General features: G+C 34.3%; 5 protein-coding genes across 6 annotated transcripts; 2 read left to right on the top strand and 3 right to left on the bottom strand.

Annotated features, from left to right (window-relative positions):
* The first annotated feature begins 4,963 nt into the window (after positions 1–4,963).
* LOC127149961 (uncharacterized) lies at positions 4,964–6,630 on the top strand. Of its 2 annotated transcripts, none has more exons than XM_051086492.1 (4): positions 4,964–5,143; positions 5,235–5,624; positions 5,805–5,900; positions 5,988–6,630. In XM_051086492.1, exons 1-4 carry the CDS (start codon positions 4,979–4,981, stop codon positions 6,576–6,578), a joined length of 1,242 nt encoding a protein of 413 aa, XP_050942449.1. In that variant the 5' UTR covers positions 4,964–4,978; the 3' UTR covers positions 6,579–6,630. The 2 variants fall into 2 exon arrangements, with proteins under 2 accessions (XP_050942449.1, XP_050942448.1); XM_051086491.1 differs by having other exon boundaries at positions 5,217–5,624.
* Positions 6,631–7,173: 543 nt separating this feature from the next.
* LOC127149960 (uncharacterized) lies at positions 7,174–8,978 on the bottom strand. Its single transcript, XM_051086489.1, has 5 exons — positions 8,657–8,978; positions 8,503–8,568; positions 8,035–8,424; positions 7,852–7,947; positions 7,174–7,760 (listed from the first exon to the last, which is right to left on the bottom strand). The coding sequence occupies exons 1-5, from the start codon at positions 8,957–8,959 to the stop codon at positions 7,203–7,205; spliced, it is 1,413 nt and encodes a 470-aa protein (XP_050942446.1). The 5' UTR covers positions 8,960–8,978; the 3' UTR covers positions 7,174–7,202.
* On the bottom strand, positions 8,974–10,571 carry LOC127149962 (uncharacterized). Its single transcript, XM_051086493.1, has 2 exons — positions 9,483–10,571; positions 8,974–9,219 (listed from the first exon to the last, which is right to left on the bottom strand). The coding sequence occupies exons 1-2, from the start codon at positions 10,194–10,196 to the stop codon at positions 9,058–9,060; spliced, it is 876 nt and encodes a 291-aa protein (XP_050942450.1). The 5' UTR covers positions 10,197–10,571; the 3' UTR covers positions 8,974–9,057.
* Positions 10,572–10,752: 181 nt separating this feature from the next.
* On the top strand, positions 10,753–12,771 carry LOC103490911 (uncharacterized). Its single transcript, XM_008450658.2, has 7 exons — positions 10,753–10,956; positions 11,188–11,280; positions 11,565–11,709; positions 11,811–11,921; positions 11,992–12,074; positions 12,192–12,249; positions 12,459–12,771. Exons 1-7 carry the CDS (start codon positions 10,753–10,755, stop codon positions 12,536–12,538), a joined length of 774 nt encoding a protein of 257 aa, XP_008448880.2. The 3' UTR covers positions 12,539–12,771.
* Positions 12,772–18,848: 6,077 nt separating this feature from the next.
* On the bottom strand, positions 18,849–23,602 carry LOC103490912 (flavin-containing monooxygenase FMO GS-OX-like 3). Its single transcript, XM_008450659.3, has 7 exons — positions 22,754–23,602; positions 21,871–21,941; positions 21,438–21,590; positions 21,282–21,364; positions 20,419–20,554; positions 20,165–20,338; positions 18,849–19,144 (listed from the first exon to the last, which is right to left on the bottom strand). The coding sequence occupies exons 1-7, from the start codon at positions 23,277–23,279 to the stop codon at positions 18,959–18,961; spliced, it is 1,329 nt and encodes a 442-aa protein (XP_008448881.1). The 5' UTR covers positions 23,280–23,602; the 3' UTR covers positions 18,849–18,958.
* Between the last annotated feature and the right edge of the window lie 302 nt (positions 23,603–23,904).

Genomic DNA, 23,904 nt, shown 5'->3' with positions numbered 1-23,904 from the left:
ATGCTTGTAATTGAAAGAAGGAATTATTTTTCATACAAAAAAATTGGGGATTCAACAAAAACTACAAGAAATTCAAATATTTGATCATATCTGATTAATAAGAAAAAATAAAAGAAGAATTCTCCAAGAATTGAAAAACCCTAAGCACACTGACCTCTTGGTGATTAGCTCTCAATAAAAAAATAATAATTTTGGAAATTAATTGAGAGAACAAAAAAAAAAAAAAGGCAGAATGGAGGAGTAATTTATGAAGTTGAAGAGAGTTTTGGGAGAATTTAGGGTTTATTTGAGAGAAAATAGTGAATTCATTATGGATTTATGAGAAATGGGGGGATATAGAAAATATTTGAAAATAACCGTCACCAAGGCTTGAACTTGCAACATCATGGTCATCTATGTGCTCTAATTGACGGAAAAGTTGGTTAATTGTTGGATAATTGCAAAAGAAATACCAAATTACCACTAAAAAAATTCTTCAAAAATTAATTAGCAGACGCTGAGGATCGAACTCAAGTTGGTAGGAGGCGTGTGTGCTTCAAGAGTTGACACGTGGTGGCGGAAGAGTCCAGAGGCGGATAGATAAACACTGGCGAAAAAGAAATTTGAATAAACTAATTTTAATTTTGCATTTGGTGAGTTCTAAACCTGTTACGTTTGAGTTGCACAAAGAGGATCAAAACGACGACGTTTTGGCTTTGAAAAATCTAGAAAATAATACAGTGCTTAGGATTCAAACTCGTGACCTGAGGGTGGCTCGCACATGTGGGTTGCTGATACGTGTCACGACTTTTTGAATATTTACCAATTTGCCCCTAATTTTTGTTTTGCCCGTTCTTCTTCGTTTGGACTTCGTTTTAGGTGATTTTCGTTGTGTTTGGTTCGTATCTGAGTCTTCTTTCATATTCTTCACAAAATATAAAAATAATAAAAATATGTATATTATGGATTGAGAATAGTGTACAAATAAATGAGTTAATAATTATCCCAACAGTAAATCACGCGTTCAGTCAAAGAATGCATGAAGAGGTTTAAGGTACCAGAGTAATCTGTGCTTGCTTGAACGAACCCAGAGGTTCATCTTCGAATAGTGAGGGACTCAGCAAGAAAGTAAGAATAAATTAAATTCAATTCACGCATGCTACTGGGATCCGCAAACGCCTAAAATCTTAAACACATAATCTGTTGAACTTTAAGAACCCAAAGTAAGACGTCAAAGAAGGTGTCCATGCAGATAGTTTAGTGAGATCTATATCTTTGCTAACTATGCGAAAAGGACCAAAGAAACATCATTTGAGCAATGCAATGAATAATTGGGAGCAGATGCTATTGTGATGAGCAATCAAGATGCAAAAAGCCATGTAACAAATGATTTAAAAAGTTTAAGGAGTATAAGTTGGAGGTTGAGAACTTGTTAGGTAAAACAATCAAGACAATCTGATGTGATCGATGTGGAGAGTATATGGACCTGAGGTTCTAGTACTTTTTGAAAGAACATGGAATCCAGTATCAACTCTCTACACCTGGTCGCCTCAGTATAATGATGTATTAAAAAGGAGAAACATAACCTTGTTAGACACGATTTAATAATGAAGAGCTATGCATAGCTGCCTGATTTGTTTTGGAGACATGCAGTAGAGAATGTTGTCTATATTTTGAGCAATGTTTCCTTTAAAAATGTTTCTGAAACACCTTATGAGTATGACAGACATAAATATAGTTTCAAATATAAAAAAAATGAACAAAAATATTTACAAATAGGGGAAAATGTCACTATTTATTAATGATACTACTGTCATCTATAACTAATAGATTATTAGACATTGATAAACATTGAAAGATGTCTATCGGTGTCCTTCATTAACAAACTGTGCTATTTTAATACATTTAAAAATATTTTTAACCGTTTGACATTTAACAATTTTTCTAGAGAATTATATAATTTTATAAAAACTTCCAAAATTTTTAAACTTAATTTCAAAAGTTTAGGGAGTATAAAGGTAAACTTAGGAGCGAAATGCACCTACTCGTAAAAGTTTAGATACTTACGAGAAATATTTAGAAAATTTTACAAAATATTCTTCGTCGTCCCGCAACTAAAATCGCAATTAAAGAAAAAAAAAAAAAGTGAAAATGAGGGTTTTGAGTTCTGGAAGTAAGGGTTTGACTTTTGATTTAAAACAACTTTTTGTTTTACTTTGTTATAATTTTATAATAGCGCCGCCCTACACCCTTCTTTCTCTCCCTTTCCGACCACCATCTCCCGTCCTCTCCGATCCGGCGATCACTGTCACCACTACGCGCCGCCTCTCTTACTCTTTCCCAAGACCATTCGCCAATTGGTATGGCTTTTCCTTCTTTCTCCTGCTCTTCATTTTCCTCTTGTCCGTTATCTTTCTCCCTCACGTTCGCCTTTTTCTCTTGCGCAGCATCCACTGCCACCGCTCCTCCCGTGCCCGTTGGACTCCGATCGCTGCTTACTTGTCCAGCCGCCACCACCGCTGATTTTGTACTTTGGGCGAAACCCACATTGTGGGTTTAAGTGGGCTTGTGAATCTCGGGTAAGAATCATAAGTTTGGTTCAGAATCAATTACTTTCTTTTTCATTCGATAGAATATAACAGTTAATCTACATTAGTTATGATTGGAAGTGATATATTTATGTAACCTTTTTGTTTATGAGCTAATATAATAGCTATAAATTGGTGCCGATTCCTAATGTGCCTCCTCAGAAAAGGAGGAGCTCTTTTCTTTCAATTATATCTACGCTTCGTTTTCAAGTATATCTTTGAACAAAGGATTCTTTTCTTTCAGTTTCTGATTAGCTTCGTTAACATTGAACCACTGTTTTAAAGCCATCTTCAAGGCTACCTTTAGCCTTTTACAACACTGCTTGTGAAAGTTGAATATTTTCTTTTTTTTAAAGTCTGGTTTTATATCAGGTGGTTTGTTTAATGTTTAAATCTTGATATTTTAGATTGCTGAGGTTATTTGAACAAATATTAGAATCTTAGTTTGTTTTAAATAGGTTAATGTCTAACTTCAGGTTCACCAGTTGAGAAAGTTTGGTATTGTTCCCAGATTTAGTGCAATGCTTGGGGCTGTTACAAAGTCATTTTTATTATAGTTGAAGGAAAAATTACAAAATGACTAGCTCAGTGCCAGTCACCTGTCTTTTAATATATATATATTTTTTTGGGGAAATTGCCAAAAATAGGTTAAAAAAAGAGATTTAAATGAATTTTGGGACAAGTTTTCAAAAGAAAGACTTTTAGGACAATTTGGGTGTGAATAGACAAAAATGCCCTTCCTTTCCTTTCCCTCTTCCACGTTGCTTTCCCTTCTCTGATTCGTTCTCTTTCGCGTATAGTTCCGTTTCCCTTCTCTTTTCTTTCGTGTAGAACACTTGAACCTACTCCGGCCATCGTCAGTTGTTCATCGTCACTTGCCCATCGTCGCTTGCCCATCGTCGTTTGCCCTTCGTCGCTTGCCCTTCGTCGGTCGTTGTCCAGTGCATTTCGTCGCTCCTATTCGGACCATTCAATCAACTTCGAGCGTCTTATTTAGGTGAGTTTCATGTATAACCGATTTTCAATTTATCTGCTGTAAGTAAATGTTTGTTAGGGTATTTGGTGCTATTTTCATCCGTAATTGTCTGGTTTTTGGAATTGGACTTATTTGCCGTAAATTAGTTTAGTCAAATTTTGGTTTTAGGTTCTTAGAAAGTTCAATGTTCAATGGCTAGTGAAAAATGAATTGAACTAGAGGATGAGGATTTAGTTGGATCAAATAGAGGAGGAGTAAGCAATAGGAATAGAAGGAATTAAGGTTTTTTTTTTTTATCTCGCATTTTTTTTTTATCTCGCACTTATCTCGCACGTATCTCGCACGTTCCAAACTTTCACTATTTATTTCAAAATCAACTTGGTACACCTCCTAATCCATTTAGAGCTATTCTTTGCATGTTTAGTAACTCTCTTAGGCCCTCATGCTTTATCTCGCACGTATCTCGCACGTATCTCGCACACATCTCGCACGTTCCGAACTTTCACTATTTATTTCAAAATCAACTTGGTACACCTCCTAATCCATTTAGAGCTATTCTTTGCATGTTTAGTAACTCTCTTAGGCCCTCATGCTTTATCTCGCACGTATCTCGCACACATCTCGCACGTATCTCGCACACATCTCGCACACATCTCGCACGTTCCAAACTTCCACTATTTATTTCAAAATCAAATTGGTACACCTCCTAATTCATTTCTTTACATCTTGCACGCATTTTGTAGGTTCTTAAGTTCAAATCAATTTTTTAAGATACAAAAGTACTTAAGGTAGTTTAAGGATGGCACATGTTCGGATTTTAGTGCGTCACGGTGGTGAATGGGATGAGGGACGAAGAAAATATGAAGGAGGAGTGTTAAAAGGCATTGTTGTCCCTAAAGAAATAACACACAAAGATTTACAGTCTGAACTATATGACCTTGCAGAAGTTGACCCTACAAAGTTTGACATAAAGATAAGATGTATATATGAGATCAAAGGGGAAAAGGAAGCTCCTCCATTTGAGTTAAGCAATGACCGTGATTTGAAGTTTTATATTCTTAGTGAAAATCCATTGGAGGTCCCCCTATACCTATCGTTTGAGCCTACAAGCAATCGAAGCATGAAAGTGTTAAACAAAGATTACAATTCAGTATCTGGGAGCAACCAAGTTCAAAATTTAAACCCTCATCCTCCTCCAATTGGAATGGATAGATTAGATGAGAATGAAGTTGATATTGGTGAAGTTGAGGGTGGCTTGTGTCATAACATGATAGGGACCAATTCGGCTATATGGGAATCATATGAGTCATATCATTCAATAGATGATACTTTTACATTGGAGTCAGTTGAGATGTACAATGAATTGTTTGACATCCCAGAACAAAGAGATATATCGGATAATGACTATAACAAAGGTAGGGATGCAGACTTGCTAATGACTATAAGAGATATATCGGATAGTCTAAGTCATCAAATTCAGAAAGAATCAGACCTGCCACAGATGATTACTACCCTTCCATATGTGAGCCAACCTCTTGCACTTTGTGAATTGGCTCCAATGGATCAAACTGTACAAATTGTAAATGAAGAATCTCAACTGGTATGTATACACAACAAATTTGTAGTCGTTTGAATGAATAGTTTGTTACTTGTTTAATACGATTACATTGCAGGAAACAACAAAAAAACAGGTTGAGATGAAAAAAAATGATGAAGCAGTTACTTTGGTTGAAAAAGAACCAGTAACTGTGCCTGATAAAGATGTGGAAGAAAAACCAATAAAGAGAAGAAAGCTATGTAAAATAGCAAATAAAGAGGTGCAACATGAAGATGAACAAGGTAATCCACCCACAACATCTGCTCAGATCATATCAGTATCTACAACACCTGTCCCAGATGTGGAAATCAGAGAAGTAGATCCATATAATCCGATGTGGAAAGTGGATCCAAAATTATGGAAGGAATACTTGCAATGGAAAAAATCAAGAAAAACAACCCATGAAGAAAGGAAAGTAGTCTCCACAACCAGAAAGAAAGACTTTTTCAGACAGCTTGAAGAAAACACATGGGTACATGGAGACGTAAGTACTCTTCCCAAACGATCGCTTATATTTGATATACGATCGCTTCTATTAACTAAACGATCGTTAAGTTAATATTACACGATCGCTTACTACGTAAACGATCACATGTACATTTCTTATGCGATCGCTTATCCTCTCCTTTCATTCATTAAACGATCGTTTATTTTTTCTTTGTAGACATTGGATCTGCTATTCGCCCACTTGCAGAATAAAATGTTGCATCTCAAGCACCATTGCAAGCGTTCTTTTAGAATATTACATTCCTCTTTTCTGGTAAGTTGTTATTCTTTAATTTTTTTTTTTGTATACAAGTTAAACTGCATCATTATATTCTGATTAAATTTTGACTTGTTCTTGAAGACTGGAATCAATAAACCAGACTGCATTGTTTGGAACCACATTTTTGATACTCATCTGGTGACACCAGATAATAAGAAAGCTGAATGGACAGACCCAACAGCACACCTAAGTATATGGACAGAAAAAGATGTCGAATACTATTTCAACACTGCTGTTGGTGATTACAACGACATACCAGGGTGGGGAGATGTCAACTACGTGATTACCTGCATCAACATAAAAGAACACTGGTTGGCTATTGCAGCTGATATGAGAAAATGCAGGATCTACGTGTTCGACTCAATGCCAAATTATGTTGAGCAGAAACTTGTTGATGAAGCTCTTCAAATGCCTGCACGATGCATTGCCTCACTCGCGATTGCAATTGGAGTCAACCTCCATTCAGATCGTTTCACATATGGCCCTTGGCCAATACGCAGATCGAAGGCCACATTACAGAAAGGGCGTTCATTGGATTGTGGAATTTTCTGTACCAAATTTGTTGAATGCCTTGTAACTGCTAGTGACCTTGGTTGTCTAACTGTGCCAAACATGAAACTGTTTAGACAACAATATGTGCTGGAACTTTGGGCCAATAAATACTTTTGTTAATATTTGTATTCGTTTATATAATTTTTTTATGTAATTTTTATAGAGAGAATAACATATTATAATTTTAAACTTTGTTATAAAATAAATACTTTGTGATATTTTCAATTAAACGCGACCAAAATTGAGAAAGAATATTTGAGTTAATATTTGTATTCGTTTAGATACATATCACAAAATATTCGTGTAGAGAAATACTCATCGCGCACATATGTATAAACGATCTTCTTAATAAACGATGTCTAAACGATCTTCTTAATAAATGTCAAAATATTAAGCGATCGTTTAGTAAAGTCTAAACGATCGTTTGGTAAAGTCTAAACGATCGTTCGGTAAGTGTAAACGATCTTCTTAATAAACGATGTCTAAACGATCTTCTTAATAAACGTCAAAATATTAAGCGATCGTTTAGTAAAGTCTAAACGATCGTTTGGTAAAGTCTAAACGATCGTTTGGTACAGTCTAAACGATCGTTTGGTAAAGTCTAAACGATATTCTTAAAATCATAAAAAAATTCAGCGATCGTTTAGCTACAAGTAGTTTTGCAACATAGAGAATAATCGATACTACTAATTGAAATGCAACATACACAATAATAGAACAGCCAATTGATACTTGTGATTTATGTTAATATTTCAATACATAGGAGTGTTGGTTGGTCCATACTTGAAATGCTAATTGTTTTCTAAAGTATGACATGTTTTCTTGACATAATGTATCTAAACCAACACCAGCAGCTATGTACTCAAAATACTTAATTGCGAATACGCCACAATCACAATTATTTCGTTGAAGTGGAATTGGGTCAACAATGACAACTGGCCAAGGTTCCTTGTATGTCGATGATCTACCTCTCCTATCAAAGAAGCCAGTACTATCTAACAACTTTGGCACCAACTGTCGAATGGGCAGTAATATGTTTGTCATCTCTTCGGCAGTTGTAAGTGACGGAAGCGAATCCCATACCTTCACTTGACAACTTACCAAATCCAAGCATAATAGAACCCAATGGTTGCCATGGACATTGAATGGAGAGTAAACGTAATCAACACTTGCCCAAGGATCTTGGAAGTCCACTTTTGACCCGACAACATAGTCAACCAACCTATACTCTTCGTCCCAGTCAAACGGGCGATTCTCTTTAATACATTCTTTGTATAGGGGCCACTTCGAAACTAAAATGCGCTGCAAAGAAAAACATACAAACGCAAATATCAGACCGAAAGACAAATATCAAACGCAAATACATACATAAAGTAACGAGACGATTACAAACCATAAAGATTGTGTCCGCAGTTGTGAAGTTCTGAGAAGAAGGTATCCCGGCTGCCTTAATCTTCAAGCGAATGAAAAGAAAAAGTGCATCCAAATGCTAATACAAACAAAAGTAAGCAGTAAATGTATAGAACCATAACAATGATAAAATTATAATTGCATAAATGATAAGATAATCCCATACCTCATCCGACAACCACCGGCGACACATAAACAAGTCTCTGAAAAAAGCCTTCGATTTTTTCCCATGAAAGGTTTCACGCAGCTCATCGTCTGTACGCTTGTCTGTAATCCACGCTCGAAGTCTATCTAAATGGACGTCAAGTATTTTGTGCATAGGATCATAAACAATTGCTTCAGACTCAGAGGTGCTGGTGGTTGATGTCAGAGACCGTTTAGGTAGAGTTGTGAATGGGGTTGATAGGTAAACACTTGCACGCTTCCTACGGGCGGGCCGAACGTGTGGTCGTTGAGTGAGAAATGGTTCTATCTCTATGACGTCCTCATCGTCAACGACATCTATTGGCTCCTCTAAACCAATATCAACCTTCTTCTCCAACACATCTTCGTCACCCTATGGAAGCTCATAATGCATTAGTGTATATAATGATAGAAATTAAACATCAATATTAGCATGAACATGGAACCAAACCTTCTTTTTAACTTCAATGTGTTCATCCTCCAAGCCTTCGGACACCTTGTGGTCCCCTTCGTCACCCTATGGAACCTCAAAATGAATTAGCGAGAACATGGTTACCAAATATGAAACAACTAACGTGAATACACTTAACAGTTTCATTCCTAACCTTTCTTTGAAGTCCAATGTGCTTCAATATGGTTGACATCAGGCCCTTCAATTCGTCAATATCGGATTTTATAGTATTAAGTTGGCCTTCAACAACCGCTACTCGATCTTGGAGATTTCGAATAGCCTTTTTCATCTTAATCTTGGACTTCTGTTTCTTACTCTTTTTCAACTCATCTTCATCGTTAACAACTTCTCGTACTCTTTTTGAACCACCATTCTTCGACTGAATAATGGTAGATGAGCGGAAGTTTTCAAAAAGTTCACCTGAAGCAATTTTCAATTGCTCCTCTTCAGGTGTCATCTCAATGACCGCCTTAATTATAAACTGCAAATAGAAAAAGGCAAATGTATTTAGGACAAAGAAATAAGCACAAAATCACGCGATCCTTAAGTAAGTTACTATTGCTTGCTACTTACCATTGGCGAGTCAAACACCTGGCTTATAGTTTGGGACTTTGGTGATTGTTGGCACACCCACCTCAGCATTCGTGGTATGGCATGATCGTTTACTTTATCTACACCACATCCAATGATGGTTGGTATAGACTCATATGCCCAAACCTATTCCACATTTGACAAACAAGTTTAGAAAGTGCCACAAGATATATATAGATATATAAACAAGTGGTTATACAATCGTTTGAAAACAACTATACGATCATTTAACATAACTAAACGATCGTTAAAAAGAACTAAACGATCGTTTAAATAACTAAACGATCGTTTAAAATAACTAAACGATCGTTTAAAATAACTAAACGATCGTTTCAAATAACTAAACGATCTTTTTAAAGTTTTGAAGTAAGAAGTAAGAAGTCAAATACCTGTAATGCATGCGGAAATCCATTGATAGTATATTTTTTTGTCTGTGTTGATTTCTTCTTTCCCTTGGCATATTGCTTGTCCAAGGCTCTTTTCAATGCACTTAGCGTGCGTACAAAAACAATCCGACCCCAATCATAATTATTAAATGAATTCCAATCATCAGCAATCTTCAAAAAACCAATGTCCACTTTGGTTCGCCTATCTTTTCCCAACAAAGATATCTCTATAAAGTAGACTAAAGCTAATTTGACGATATCATCGTCATCACCCTCGTATTCCAAAAATATATCTTCTAAGTCGCTAACGTAAACACAGTCCTTGTCTTTGAAAAACTTCTCCAACAGTCGACTGTTCCCACCCAACTGAATATAGTCCTCTTTAGGACCCCATAGTCCAGTTACGATGTTAAACTCTCTCCTACCGAAAGTACAAACAACGCCCCCTAGTAGGAAACTTATAGAATCCTTTCCTTCATCTTCCACCTCCCTTAACAGTAAGTAGTGGATGAGTGGCCCATTGAAGACAATATTTAGGTCCAAAAAGTGCCCAAACTTTGTTTTCCTAAATAAGGCTAATTGATCGGGTTTGAGTTTGGCCTTAATATTATGTGTTGTCTTTTCCAAATGAGACAAACAGCTTACTAGGGAATAAAAATGATGGGAAGGATTAATCTTGTAGAAGGGTCCGTCGGTCGATGTTGAAGTCGATGTCATGATTCAAGCCAAGAAAAAGCAAATATATTGAAAATGGGTTACAGATAAAACTCACTGAAATAAGAGAACACGCTCAAAGTTGATTCTTAGGTTCGAAAAGGAGAAGCGACGAAATGCACTGGAGGACCGACGACAGACGAACAGTCGGAGTATCTTCGAAGAGCAGAGCGGGAAATTTGAAAAGCCAAAGAAAGGAGATGTTTTTTTTTTTTTTTACTTCAGGTGTTCTATGCGAAAGAGAAGGGAAAGCGAACGTGGGTAGGCGAAACAATCAATAGAGAGCGATAGAAATTTAATGAAGGGCATTTTTGTCTATTCACACCCAAATTGTCCTAAAAGTCTTTCTTTTGAAAACTTGTCCCAAAATTCATTTAAATCTCTTTTTTTAACCTATTTTTGGCAATTTCCCATTTTTTTGTTTATTTTTTCTATGTTGGTGATTATAGATTTAGCCTTATCAGATTATCATAGATATGAATAGTAATGTAACATGAGCTTTTGTTTGAATTGTTAATTTGTATCTGAATTTTTTTTTATTAGTTTATAAGGGTGAAATATGGGAGGAGGGATCCTACAACCTTGTTCGAGGAAAAGGAAGGTGAGAGACGATGAGCATAGTATTGGTGAGGTTGACGAGGGATCTATTGATGTTTTGGGTGCACATCCTGGTATTCCATTGGTTACTTCAAATCCAAACATGAAACCTAGAGTCACTTTTGTACTTGAGAAGGCATCTTTGACACTTGCCTTTGTTGGGAAGGTAAAGGTTCCATATGTTGCATTTCATCTGTCTCGATGCTTTCAAATCCAAACATATAATCTAGAGACACTATGTATATATATGTCCATTAGCTTTTTATGTTCAATTCTTTTTCTTTTTTAAGTTTGACCTTTAATCTTAACTAGAATTTATAGATTAAAATCAATTGTTCTTCTACTCGTAATTAATGGTGTTTGTTTTTCTATTATTACTATGTGCATGTTTCTTCAGAACTATCATATTTTGAATCAAGAAAAACATGCTGAGTTCTTGCGGCGGAAGAGAATGGATCCATACAAATATAGGCCTGATATAGTTCATGAGGTGGGTATAAAAAATTCTCTTCAGAAGACCAAAACATGAAAATCCTCTAATATTGATACCACACTTTAGAATAGTAATGTTGAAAACCAACAAAATGGACTTGGCCTTTATGAATTCTGAAATTCCATCTTTCACCCAATCTAAAATGTTTCCTCAAAGTTTTACAAAAGAATTGAATTATGTTTTTTTTTTTTTACCTTTAATAGAACTCCTAAGCCAACACTTCGTAGTTTTGTGATGTTAACTCTTGAACAAAATATAATCTTTAATTGTTCTTACGACAGGCTCTTGTCCATATCATGTATTCTCGAATTTGTATGGCTGGATTAGTTCAGGCGGTATTCGTAAGAACTGATGAAGGGGTTCTCATCAAAGTTGACCCTCATACTCGAATACCAGAATCATTGGATGAATTTTGTGATATGATGTGTTAGTTTTTCTTGCTTAGCAGAATACTAATAGCTAGTTATGTGAATGAAACTAGTTCTTATGATGCTTCTATTTAAATTTCTTACGTATGATTCTTGTAGCTCAATTGTTGCAAAAGCTTAGCACTAAAGCCAAAGGCAACCGTGGAAAACTATTGCAAGTGGTCAAAAATCCTGTGATCCAGTACTTACCTGTCAATTGCGTGAAGATCGGTGAGTTAATATATTTTGAAAGATTGATTAATTCATAGAAGTTTTTGTAACTTTGAATAAAATAATGCAGGTCTTTCCTCAAGTTCCAAAAAGGTGATTGAACCACGAGATTACCTCAAAACGTTTAGCAACGACGTCAATCTAGTATTTGTGGTATTTACTCATCAGACACAGTAAAACTCTCCAATTTCTCATATTATGCATCAACTATAAGCACACTTTTCATTCTCATCATTTTGATAGAAAACTAAATGATTATTATGTATTCAGATTGGAGCAATGGCTCATGGCAAAATTGACGATGAAAACATAGATGAATTGATATCAGGTTAGTCTTTTGTAAGTTATTTAGATGATTGTTTCTCCCTCTAAATTAGCTTATAATTTTTCCTTATTTTACATATTGTTGGTTTTGTTCGTTCCTTGAGAATGAACTGTTTGATCGAACTTCTTTTTTTCCCCCTTCATAACAAAAATAGTTTAAATTTGTTGAAAATGATTTTCGAACACTGATTATTTTCACTGGCTTGCTTGCAGTTTCTGGATATCACTTAAGTGCTAGAGTTTGTCTACGCATGATATACGAGAGTTTGGCTAAAAAATATGAAATCTGGTGACTTCTCACATTCTTGTATAGCCGCCCAAACTAAGCTTTGCAGAATCATCAATATGCTTTTTAAACATGCTTTTTTCTTTTCCATTCTTTTTTTTAATGATGTTCATTTACATTTGGGCGGGAATGCCTCTAATTGTGTAGTGATCGTTTAGGTCGGTTTTTATTTAACAAAAATTGTACTTTGAATAGCCACATTTGAGATCTTTTATTCATATATATTTAGATTGGTTCTTTTCGTATAAGTTTATGGATCATTTTTGTATACTTGTACTAGCCATATTTTCCCTTTCAATAATCAGTTTCATTTTCAGAAAAGAATTGTATTATCAATTTACTCGGAATTAGAGAATTCAAACATGTAATTTATTTATTGGTTGATGATATTTGCTCTTAACTTGTGAGTTATACTCAAGTTGGCTTCTATATTTTAGGTTTGATATTGGTTTCTAGTTGGGCTTCCATCTTTATGCTTCTATCTTTTAAGATTGCTTTCTAGTTGTGTTCTCTTGCTTCAAAATCGTACTCATCCTTTGATAATTATTTTAGTTTTTTTTTTTTTTTTTTTTTTTTTTTAATGTTTTTCCAATTTATGTTGATTCTTATAAAGAAAATTTCTTTAGAGATATTCTCAGTTGAATGCTAAAAACATAGACAAGCTTTTGGAAACAAAAAATGTGAGAAGTTTTAGTTTCTAAGTTGGTAGGAATGGATGCATTTGGTCTTAAAGTTTTAATTTGGCCAATTTAAGTCTTTAGTTTTGGAAAAAGTTTTAATGGTCTTTACTAAATTAATTTGGTTTTCTTACAAAAATTGAAAAGAAATTACCTCTCTGAGTTTTAAAGTATAGCCCCTTCAACTGTCTTTATTGACCATCACATTTCTACGGTGATGCTTATGTGCATTTGTAAAACAAATTAATTAATGAAAAGTTATGCTATGTGCATTTTATAAAATAAATTAATTAGTTAAAAGTTGTGCGTTTAATTAATGTTACAATGGGGTGAATCAACAAAGGAACAAGATGCTTCAATATCTTTTGTGTTATCAGATTTGCTAAACATCACCTGAAATCAAAATGCCAATATCCCTAAGAAGCACGTCAAGAAAAGAAGAAAAAGTGGAGTGAATGTGATCGCTAGGGGTTGTGAGATCTTGTGAGCAGCAAAACCGAACTTGGCAACAATCGAAGGGCATTGAGAAGGGTAGTGAAGTATGATGGAAACAAAGAACTGGAATTTCTTTTTAAGGTTTTTAAGTTCAATTTTAGAGTTTTCAATCATATATATATATATATATATATATATATATATATATATATATATATATATATATATATATATATATATATATATATATATATATAGGCATCCTTCAGGAATTGACATAGCAGTTGGTTAAGGTAGAAGACCAGGGACAATCCTCATTCGTGAGGAAGCTATTCACGCTATTACCCAGCCTCTAAAAGATAAAATAAATTCCTCTTTAGGGGTTTAACAGTGGATTGAATTTTGAATTGCTAAAAGATAAAAATCCAAGAAATTGTAAGTTCTATTATAAGCATTTGATTAGTTTTTTACTTTTTGTGTCTATTTTTCGCTGGGATTATGATTTTGAGCCTCCAAAATATGTAGATATAAGGGAAACTTTTCTAAATATAACAAACTATTAGCTCGTGTAACAAAACCCATAAAGTTATCTATTTTTTAAATATTCCATATTTGTCCTTCCATCTTTTTCTCCTCATTGCTATTTTTTATTCGTCCTCTATACTAATCGTCTTCCTCTATACTCTTCTTTTTTAGCTGCGATTTCTTCCATTTTTTTTTGTTTTTAGATTTGGGTAATCAAATCTATTTTTTTCTATAGTTTTTTTTTTGTTTTCCTCTCTTTTTTAGATGCGTGCATTTCTTTCTTCCTCTTTCTTCTTTTCCCTTCTTTTTTTCCGTCCACTGCATGCATTGTATCGTCTTTCTTCTTTTCTTTTTTTACGTTTAGATTAGGTAACAATCTTGAAAAAATTGGTTAGACATTTAAATTCAAATTAAGATAACCAAAACTAAAAGATTGTGTATAAAGAATATTAAAAAAAATCATTTATACCAAATTTTGAAAAAAATTCATTTAGGTTTAGAGTAACCAAATCTAAACGATTCTGTAGCCAAATCTAAACGATTGTGTAGCCAAATCTAAACGATCGTATACCAATTTTTTTTTTAAAATAGTTTAGATTTGCAACCCCAAATCTAAACAAATCTAAACGATTGTGTAACAAATTAGTTAAATCTAAACAATCGTGTACTAAATTTGAATGAGAATCTTCAAATGTCGAACAAGAGTATCCACTTCCAATCTTCAATCAGATAAAAGATTGATAGATGTTGAGAGAGCTCAAGATTCAATCGTAAGAGTATTGTGATTCTCGTAGCTAAGTCACGAGGAACAATAAGCCCTTCAAAAGAAATGTTAGCATCTTCACTATCAAAAGTATGGGGATTCCTATAAGGTCGCATGTCATGATTCCAAGTTAGGAACATGACTGCCCTGAAACAATCTGTAGCTAAGTGATAGAGTCTTTGGTTCAGGATTAGGGGCATCATGTTCATTGAATATATTCGAGAATAGGTGAAGCAACAAACTAGAGAAAAATCGAGGTAGGACAATGGGAATCTTTACACCAAAGGTACCCACATGCCTTAACAACTGCATATATATAAATAACCCAACTTCCAAAGAGTCATCATGACATATTTGATAGAGAAATATAGCCAAAGCAGTAGACACACTCGAAGCATAAGAAGAAGGAAACCAATTTGCAATACCTATCTTACGAAGGATTGCAAATTTTACACTGAGTGATATTGCAGAAATCCCATTAATAGGGCGGATAGATAAAGCTCCACAAGATAGGACAAAAGCCAATTCATCATTAAGGGGATGTGAAACATGAGATTCAGAGGAAATAGAATTTTCAAGGAAAGTATCAACGACCGATGGGGAGATTTTAAACCTGACTACTCTAATATGAACAGTCTAATAATCAAGACTACTTGGGTCATTAAACTCTGAACACAAGTTCACAATAAATTCCCTAATCAACTTGGGATAAAAAGGGCCCACATTCAAAATGGTCATAGACAAACCAGACTTGAAAATCATATCCATAATACTTAAACATGAGTGGTGTTTATAAAAAATGTTGATTTCATCAGCAATTCTCCTTTGTACTACATACTTCCAACATTGAACACCCTCCTCAAGATGAGACGAAATTCCATCAATGGGAACTTGTGGAATGTTTAAAGGAAGTTTTCGACGGCCAGTCTTAGTGGTGACCACACGAGGACCTTTTACAGGCTTTCTTAACTTCTTCTTGGGATTGGCAGGAGTAGGATCAGACTCAGTACAAGGATCATTAGCATTAGGATTAGGTTGATCATTAACATTACCACTATTAGCATCAGCAGGTTGACTAATAGGTTTAGATTCAGGTTAATTTTGAAAAAGAGGAGCTGGCTCTTGATGAGTGTTTAAGGGGTTTAAAGCAGCAGGAGAGTGAACTATTTGTTCAACAGTAGGATTCACATTATCTATATGAGACTGAATAGGGGAAGGAGCAGAATCATTTTGGGTGAACCACTGGATGAATGCATTGATGGAACAGAGGAAGAATGGTGAGCAGCGGATAAGCCAGAAACATTTTCAAAAGGTTGGGAAGATTTTCTAAGTAGGCCACGTTTTAATATATGGACTAAAGGAACATCATCCCTCATCATAATCCATATCTGAGAGATGAGACTCTAGTGAAACATGCTCACACTCAATATGCTCATGAACATTTGAAGTAACAGTACTATCATGCAACGACACATCAGAACTAATAAAAGGAGATACCTAACCTCTTTCATATGGAAAATGATACGAATGTCGTGAAGGGATACTCTTAAATCAATGGCCTCTCATTCGAACACCATGCATGGTCGTTCTAGAGGTAGTACCTTCGTGAATAACTTGAGTCAAACGAGATTGATACTTGCCTCTACGAGTGTTCACTATTTTTGTTCAAGAAAGACCCAAGAACCAAAGCTATGGTTTCCAAGACGAAGGGTTTCGTGAAGCTGAGGGAACTCAAACGAAAATAATAAAACTTCCCACTTATTTGATAACTTTAAATATCATGGGCCAAATAATGGGGTCTCAAATAGACGTGGCCTCTAATAATAGGCCATAAATATCTCCCCACTTACTCATTTATTTTTATATCATAAAAATAAATATTAAATTTTACAAACTCCTAAACCAACTCTTAAATGTTCAAATGTAGTTGCACCAAATGGTTTAGTAAAAATATCGGCCAGCTAAAGAGTAGATCGGACGTGCTCAAGTGAAATAATTTTCCCTTCAATAAGCTTCGTGATAAAATATTGCCTTATATCAATATGTTTGGTTCTACAATGTTGAATATGATTTTTAGAAACATTTATTGCATTCATCTTATCACAATAGAGAGTCATTGTATCTTGTTGAATGTCATATTCATGAAGCATCTGTTTCATCCAAATGAGTAGAGTACAACCATGCTCAGCTGATATATATTTAGCTTCTACTATTGATAGAGATACACAATTTTGTTTTTTGCTAAACCAGGAAATTAAATTGTTACCTAGAAAGAAACATCCTGCTGAGGTACTTTTCCTGTCCTTAGAGCAACTTGTCCAATCTAAATCACAATTGCCAACTAGTGTAGAATTTGTATCATAGGAATATAAAATTCCAAACTCACTAGTACCATGAATATATTTGATAGTTCTCTTAACAGCAACAAAGTGAGAAACTCGTGGATCAGATTGAAATCGAGCACATACTCCTGAAAAAAAATCATTTGGATTGGAGTAGCCAAATGTAAACGATCGTGTAAAAAAAGTAAACGATCGTGTAAAAAAAGTAAACAATTGTGTAAAAAAAGTAAACAATTGTGTAAAAAAAGTAAACAATCGTGTAAAGAAATCTAAACGATCGTGTACTAAAAGAATTAAAAAGATCGTATACCAAATTTTAAAAAAAATCATTTAAATTTGGGTCCCCAAATCTAAATGATCGTGTAACAAAATTAAACTATTGTGTAACAAAATTAAATAATGGAATTAAAAAGATAAATGGTAGTCATTTTTGGTATTTTACATTGGGGCCTCTAGACTTTTTCTGTTTTTGAAATTGTTTTATAGAACGTAAATATTTTGCCCTTTTTTATATTTTTGAAAATATCCCTTTTTTATACTAATTTTTTTTGCACAATTCTTCAAAACTTTTGTTCTAATTTATCTATTCCATAATTATGTTGACAAGATTGCCATTGAAGTCTTATTTACAACATAAATAAAATTTTGTAAGATTATAACAAAAAATTTGACAAGATTATAATAAAAAATTTGAGTTAGTAAAAGCTCTGGTAGATCAGATAAAATTAATTTGACTGAGACTTAATAAAAGATTTGATCAGATAAAATTGTACCAATTATCAAATTTTTAAACTTTCTTAGTATAATTTTGGTCAAGATGAACCAAGATTATCAAGTACCATTGATTATCGCTTTCCACTTACCATTTAAATAATAGTAGAATCTCGTTCTAATGTTACACCGAGAAAATCCAAAACAATCATCGCACCAGAAAAACCAAAACAAATGAACAAAAGAGGGAAAACCAAAAGAGATGGACAAAAGAGGTTTAAAGGATTTTTAAAAAATATCCTAGTTTTACAAGACAAAGCCTATTAAAAGCTATTTCAAACAATTTTCCCATGTGGTTGTTATTATTATTTAAAGTTTAACACAATGTGACCATGTGGGAGGGAGATACTTGTATAAAAGCCTTACAAAGAAAGGAATTTTGAACCTACCTTTTCTAAATTTAAAGAAAATTTCCTATTTGCTTCTCTCCAATGTTAGAAATATGTACCATTGATGAAAATATTGAGGTCTTGGGTGAGAAAGAAAAACCTTTTCATGATAAAGTATGTTGCTGCCGCTCCACATGCTTGTAGCTGTGGAACCATGAACACCTTGGACCAGATAGATAAAGAGTATTCCACTACTCCTCTAATATTTCCATCAACGATCTTGTAATTGTTTATAAAAAAAATTGAGGCTAAAAGGGAGAAAACGACACTTTAGGGTATAAAACCATTTTTTTTAAGATAATGAGAGGTATAAGCTTGAGGTTGCTTGCTCAACTAAAAATTTCAAGGTAGTTTTTGAAGATTTTGTCGAAGCATATATATTTTCTTGACTTTTAACCAAATCAATAAGATGATGGGCAATTCAATATGTTACTATAAGTTGATATTATTTTCAAATCAGGATCCAACATTAGATAAATATGTAATGTACACATATAATCTTACGAAACATTATTGAGTGTTCTTTCATTTGTATGTATACTTGCTAAATTCCTCGTAAGCTTGACAAAACAACTTATCATCCTGCCAATCATCACGATACGTCTTGAGATTGGCCATTTTATAAATACCAATAGCAATGTACATTTGCTTCCTCCATTCTTCGAAGGCCGGACAACCACAAGTTGTTGCAAGCCAGTTACAATAGACAGGCTGCATTATAATATCCATTCAAACATATAAGCAAAAGTACAAACTTTGATATGTTATAGAGCTAGAAGTAGTGTTCATGAGCTTCACATAAAAAATACATAAACATACAGCAAAATAATAATCAAACTGGCCCAAATTTATGATATGGGATTTGAACCAAAAAAAACTTCTCTAAAGTTCAAAACATCACCTTTACCACCAATGTCACTAGGGTTAGAGTTCTAACACAAAAGCCACTTGTAGGTTTATATGCAGATAAACAGTAGTTTTGGACTTTTAGTCTGAGTCAATTTCAAGATTGAAACTAATTATTTTCCTTTTTTATGGTTATATTATAAGAAATACTCTTGAAAAGGGAAATTGTATCAGATGACAACATAATTTAGAAAAAAACCAGCCCATCGTATCTCTTTTTTCCATATTGTGAATATGACAAATATAACAAGTAATTAATGATATCAGACGGCTATCAAAGAACTGTCAGAGGGTTATCCGCTTTTAAATTTGCTACTTTTGCAATTTAGAAAATGTAGTGACATAAGCTCTATTATCATAAATATTTTTGCTATTTTTGTAAATATCCTTAAAAAATACTTCATGCAGTTCAAAAGTTATAATATTACTCTTAAACTTTCAAAATATTTAAAAAATACACTTGGAGTATAACTTGAACAAAAATTAAAATATGAAATGATGTAGCAGTGATCTAGAGTGAAAATTTGAATCATCACATTGTTTTAGGTCATCTCATCACCACACAATCGAAAGTCTCGAAGTTTGTTTAAAATTCCAAAACATTTATGAAAGTTTATTAATGAAAGTTGATGAGTTATGGAATATTATTTTTAGTAAATGGTAAGTTAAACGTATTTGTTATAATTTAGCTTTTAAAAAAAATGAAATTAGAATGTAGACAAACAAGTTTTCAATTGCACGTTTCTTCACAAGAGTTTTTGTTAATGCTCATGAGAACCTCACAAAATAATATCATTCAGGTTTGTGATAAAGCATAAAACATACCATATCATCACCCAATTCATGGGTCCGATGCTTGGGCTTCCCAAGAACTTCAAGATCTTCATAGAAAGCTTTAACATCTGCCAACATTTCCTCTTTTGATGGAAGTGCAATCCTTTTTGATAAAACACCAGCAATCCAATTGCTTTGAAGCTCAAAGATGGGCAAAGGAACAGCCTGCACTACAAATATAGCACAAAAATTTATTCTAACCATAAACCGTAAACTCGAAGTTCGTACCAAAATCAGACACTTGCCTTAAATGGTAACCCAATAAAGGAAAGCCCTGGGGCCAATGCTGGGGGGAAGACATGCTGGTATAGAGGTCCGACACGGTTGTCGTCCACCGTAACAATGCCGTTGGTTTCGAGAAAAGGGAAATGATATTTGTACCTTCAACAAGAACATGCATATGAATGATATCAACTACCTGCAATCCTTTTGATACTTACCAATACTTCAACACTACATCTCACTTATGAATTTGGAATTTTTGGGGTGGTCCAAAAATTAACTAATACAAGACCTCATGTTCTTATTCCATGCTAAATCATCAACTGACCGAAAAGCCTGAACTTCAGTACAAATGTTATATTCTCTCTCCCTTTTTAGAGAAGTTGGTTAATTATTTAAACTTTCATTTATTCGATATTTGCACCAACTTAGTTTCGAATTTTGTAGAGAAGAGATCCTACATAAATGTATTTAGCAGTTTTCTAATCATTAGAAGTTTAAGCTTTGTTATTCATTCCCCTCCCAACAAGATTGCAATGGACATGTTCTCTAACGTTCGTCATTGCTCTCCTTCCTCCTACATTGTATTAAATCACCAATTCAATCAAAAGCTTAAGTTGGTGGTTGAAGCAAATTTAATTATATATCACCAACACTCCCCCTCACTTGTGGGCTTGAAATATTTGAAAGGCCCAACAAGTGGAAATTAATTTTAATTGAAGAGGAAACGACAAAGTACGGGCTAAAACACATAACCTTCCTGGACCACTTGATCCGATACATATTAAATAACCAATTCAACCAAAAGCTTAAGCTGGTGGTTGAAGCAAATTTAATTATATATTACTAACACATTGAAAACTCAAAACAATCTATAATAGCATACCCAGTGCAATGTAGAATAACATCAGCCGAAATAACGCATCCGTCTTGGAAGACCACTGTCCCATCTTCACAGACACTTTTGATCTGCAGTTTGTAAAGTAAATATTAGGACCTTAAACACCTCATTCAGAAATAGAAATCCCCTCCTCACTTATACCATTGGATGAAATGACGCATTACTAATAATTGATTGTGTGCCCAAAAGCTCTGTTTTAGCTGATCTGCAAGCAATATGAATTTCTTTGGCAACCCCATTGAGCTCCTCAGAAATGTCCATACCACTAAAGGAATAACCTATCAAGACAACAACCTGTTCCAAAAGAGAGGAAGAAGAAAAAGGAATTAAACTCATTCTGTTTTTATTGGCATCAACAGATTCATATATATCAGACATCAAAGACAAAAGTTTTTAGATCATCAGTGTTTTTCCCAATCATCACCCAAATGGAAAAAGTTATTGAAATACAAAAAATTTAAATGAATACAACAGAGTTTAAAATCACAAGATATGGCCCTCCCCAACACCTACAATATCAGTAAAGTCATGTAAATTTACATAGAATATGCAGAGCAATCTGAATGACATGTACCTTACCTCGAAATGGTTCGGCATCACGATAATTGTGACTATGCACTTGCTCCCCAGGCCATCCGTCAATCCCTGAAAAGATCGGTTTGTTATTACAAGACAATGTACTAGTCAGTCCCTTATCCCTAGAGAGAGGGACAAAAAGAAAACTCCTGTCGGAAACATTCCTATAGACTGACAGACACAAGACAATATAGAAAGAGTACATGAACCAAAAAAAAAAAAAAAAAAGCACTAAAACCAAAACACAAAATCTGTTGAAAAAATGTGACAGAAAACGAGCAAGAACACAATCAACCTGTTTGGAAAATATGAATAAAAATTTATTTGTTTTTAAACTTTTCGTGAGAAGGTGTGTTTTTTGAGGATATGCCTTTTCTCAAAAGACAAAACTCTATCCGAGTCTATAAATATGTGGTTTCTTTATAAGTTCTACAAGGAAAAAAACACACAAAAAATTGTTCCTCCAATTCTTTCTCATTTCTATATAATTAGTAGATACTAAAATGTTCGTTGAGTCATGTTGTTGAAGTATACTATTCACAAGTTAGTAATCCTGTCTTAGACTGGAAGACAAGTTCATGACAACTTGAACAGCACCATAGAGAGACAAAATTCTCTCAAGGAAACAACGTAAATTCATTCATTAAAATTTGTGTTTCCTTATTCTTCTCATAATTTACTCTTCCACAATCAATCTATACAAAACCTGCAAGAATTGAAACTAATGGACAAGAGTAGTTAATCTTATCTAAATTGTACAGAACTCTCATTGCCAGTTGGAAAAGAGAATAAGATGCCAATTCTATCTCCTCCTCAACCTTCATATTCATTTAAACAGTAAACAATTGGGTTTAATTGAAGAATTTTCCTTGTTCTCATACCAGGAATCTCCGCTACATGAGGCTCCGAAAAGTTTCCAACACAAACAACCACAGCATCAAAAATGTCATAATCAAAATCCCCATTTTCACATCTGAATTCAACTCTCCATTTCCCAAGCTTCTCCAAACCAGCAAACACCACCTCAGTTCTAAATCTCACCAATTTACGAATCCCAAATTCATTAGCGAAATCTTCCAAATACTTTAAAACCTCTCGATGACATGGAAATCGCCTCGGATCTCGATCCTCCCCTTCTCGAGGAACAAACGGGTAATCACGGACTCCCATGAGTTCTCTGGGAAGATTGGTGCGTAGAGATTTGTAAAGGCTGCTATGAATTCGGGTCCGATTCGGGTCGATTCCAAGTGGGTCGGATTCAATTTCCGGCGAATATACCCAGGTCCCTCCGATTTGAGTATTCCGTTCGAATACGACCACATGGTGACCCTCGCGGGAAAGTTCCCGTGCCGACACGAGGCCTCCGGCACCAGCTCCGATCACTGCCACGCGCCGGGAGTGTTGCATAGTCGTTGGTTGAAGTGAGGTGAGGAAATTCGGTGCAAAAGTACGACAAGATTCAATTTTTTATCGTCGTCTTTGCTGCCCAGTCGACTTGCAAGTTGTAGTATTATACTAATAGTTAGTATCTTCAAAAGTTCGTTAATTCACAAGAAAAAAACAAAGTATTTCGAGCCCAAATTCTTTTGTAAACTTTAGTTCAACTAGTCAAGAAGAGATCAGGAAACATGGCAAGGAAAGTTCAATAGTTTAGAAGTCGGGCATGGATGACAAAAACAAAAAAGTATAATAATGTCATATATGCACTGCATGAAAAAACATGATGTCAAACCGTTAAATGTGTTGTATGAAAAAACATAATGTCAAACTGTAAATGTATTCAACTTTGTTGCCTTTCAAAGAAGGAGATATTTAAGACAGTTTGAAGTATTCATAAAAACGTGATGTCAAATCTTGTTATGCATGTACTTTCAACTTACACAATTTGATGTATTCATACATTTTTAGCTTTGTATTTTAACTCATCAATTAGAATTCAAATAAGTTTCAACCACTTAGTACTATTTTCTACAATTGGTACTTAATTGTGCTTGACTTCTGCATTCTAGAATCTTTGCACAACCTTTTAAGC

This window comes from Cucumis melo, chromosome 6, assembly GCF_025177605.1.
Source record: "Cucumis melo cultivar AY chromosome 6, USDA_Cmelo_AY_1.0, whole genome shotgun sequence".
Lineage (NCBI taxonomy): Eukaryota > Viridiplantae > Streptophyta > Magnoliopsida > Cucurbitales > Cucurbitaceae > Cucumis > Cucumis melo.
The sequence above is the reverse complement of the archived record's forward strand: the minus strand, read 5'-3'. Positions and strand labels throughout refer to the sequence as shown.

What these genes read in the sequence shown, in the direction of transcription:
- LOC103490911 (XM_008450658.2), top strand. Translation starts at nt 10,753, where the DNA reads ATGGGAGGAGGGATCCTACAACCTTGTTCGAGGAAAAGGAAGGTGAGA. An exon ending in TGTCAATTGCGTGAAGATCG is followed by an intron (nt 11,922 to 11,991) that starts GTGAGTTAATAT and finishes AAAATAATGCAG; the next exon opens with GTCTTTCCTCAAGTTCCAAA. An exon ending in ACGTCAATCTAGTATTTGTG is followed by an intron (nt 12,075 to 12,191) that starts GTATTTACTCAT and finishes TTATGTATTCAG; the next exon opens with ATTGGAGCAATGGCTCATGG.
- LOC103490912 (XM_008450659.3), bottom strand. Translation starts at nt 23,279, where the DNA reads ATGCAACACTCCCGGCGCGTGGCAGTGATCGGAGCTGGTGCCGGAGGC. An exon ending in GTTATTCTACATTGCACTGG is followed by an intron (nt 20,555 to 21,281) that starts GTATGCTATTAT and finishes TTCTTGTTGAAG; the next exon opens with GTACAAATATCATTTCCCTT. An exon ending in ATGAATTGGGTGATGATATG is followed by an intron (nt 19,145 to 20,164) that starts GTATGTTTTATG and finishes ATTATAATGCAG; the next exon opens with CCTGTCTATTGTAACTGGCT.
- LOC127149960 (XM_051086489.1), bottom strand. Translation starts at nt 8,959, where the DNA reads ATGACACCTGAAGAGGAGCAATTGAAAATTGCTTCAGGTGAACTTTTT. An exon ending in ACATTGAAGTTAAAAAGAAG is followed by an intron (nt 8,425 to 8,502) that starts GTTTGGTTCCAT and finishes GAGCTTCCATAG; the next exon opens with GGTGACGAAGATGTGTTGGA. An exon ending in CTGCGGACACAATCTTTATG is followed by an intron (nt 7,761 to 7,851) that starts GTTTGTAATCGT and finishes TTTTCTTTGCAG; the next exon opens with CGCATTTTAGTTTCGAAGTG.
- LOC127149961 (XM_051086491.1), top strand. Translation starts at nt 4,979, where the DNA reads ATGACTATAAGAGATATATCGGATAGTCTAAGTCATCAAATTCAGAAA. An exon ending in TAAATGAAGAATCTCAACTG is followed by an intron (nt 5,144 to 5,216) that starts GTATGTATACAC and finishes ATTACATTGCAG; the next exon opens with GAAACAACAAAAAAACAGGT. An exon ending in TATTACATTCCTCTTTTCTG is followed by an intron (nt 5,901 to 5,987) that starts GTAAGTTGTTAT and finishes TTGTTCTTGAAG; the next exon opens with ACTGGAATCAATAAACCAGA.
- LOC127149962 (XM_051086493.1), bottom strand. Translation starts at nt 10,196, where the DNA reads ATGACATCGACTTCAACATCGACCGACGGACCCTTCTACAAGATTAAT. An exon ending in GATTTCCGCATGCATTACAG is followed by an intron (nt 9,220 to 9,482) that starts GTATTTGACTTC and finishes AATGTGGAATAG; the next exon opens with GTTTGGGCATATGAGTCTAT.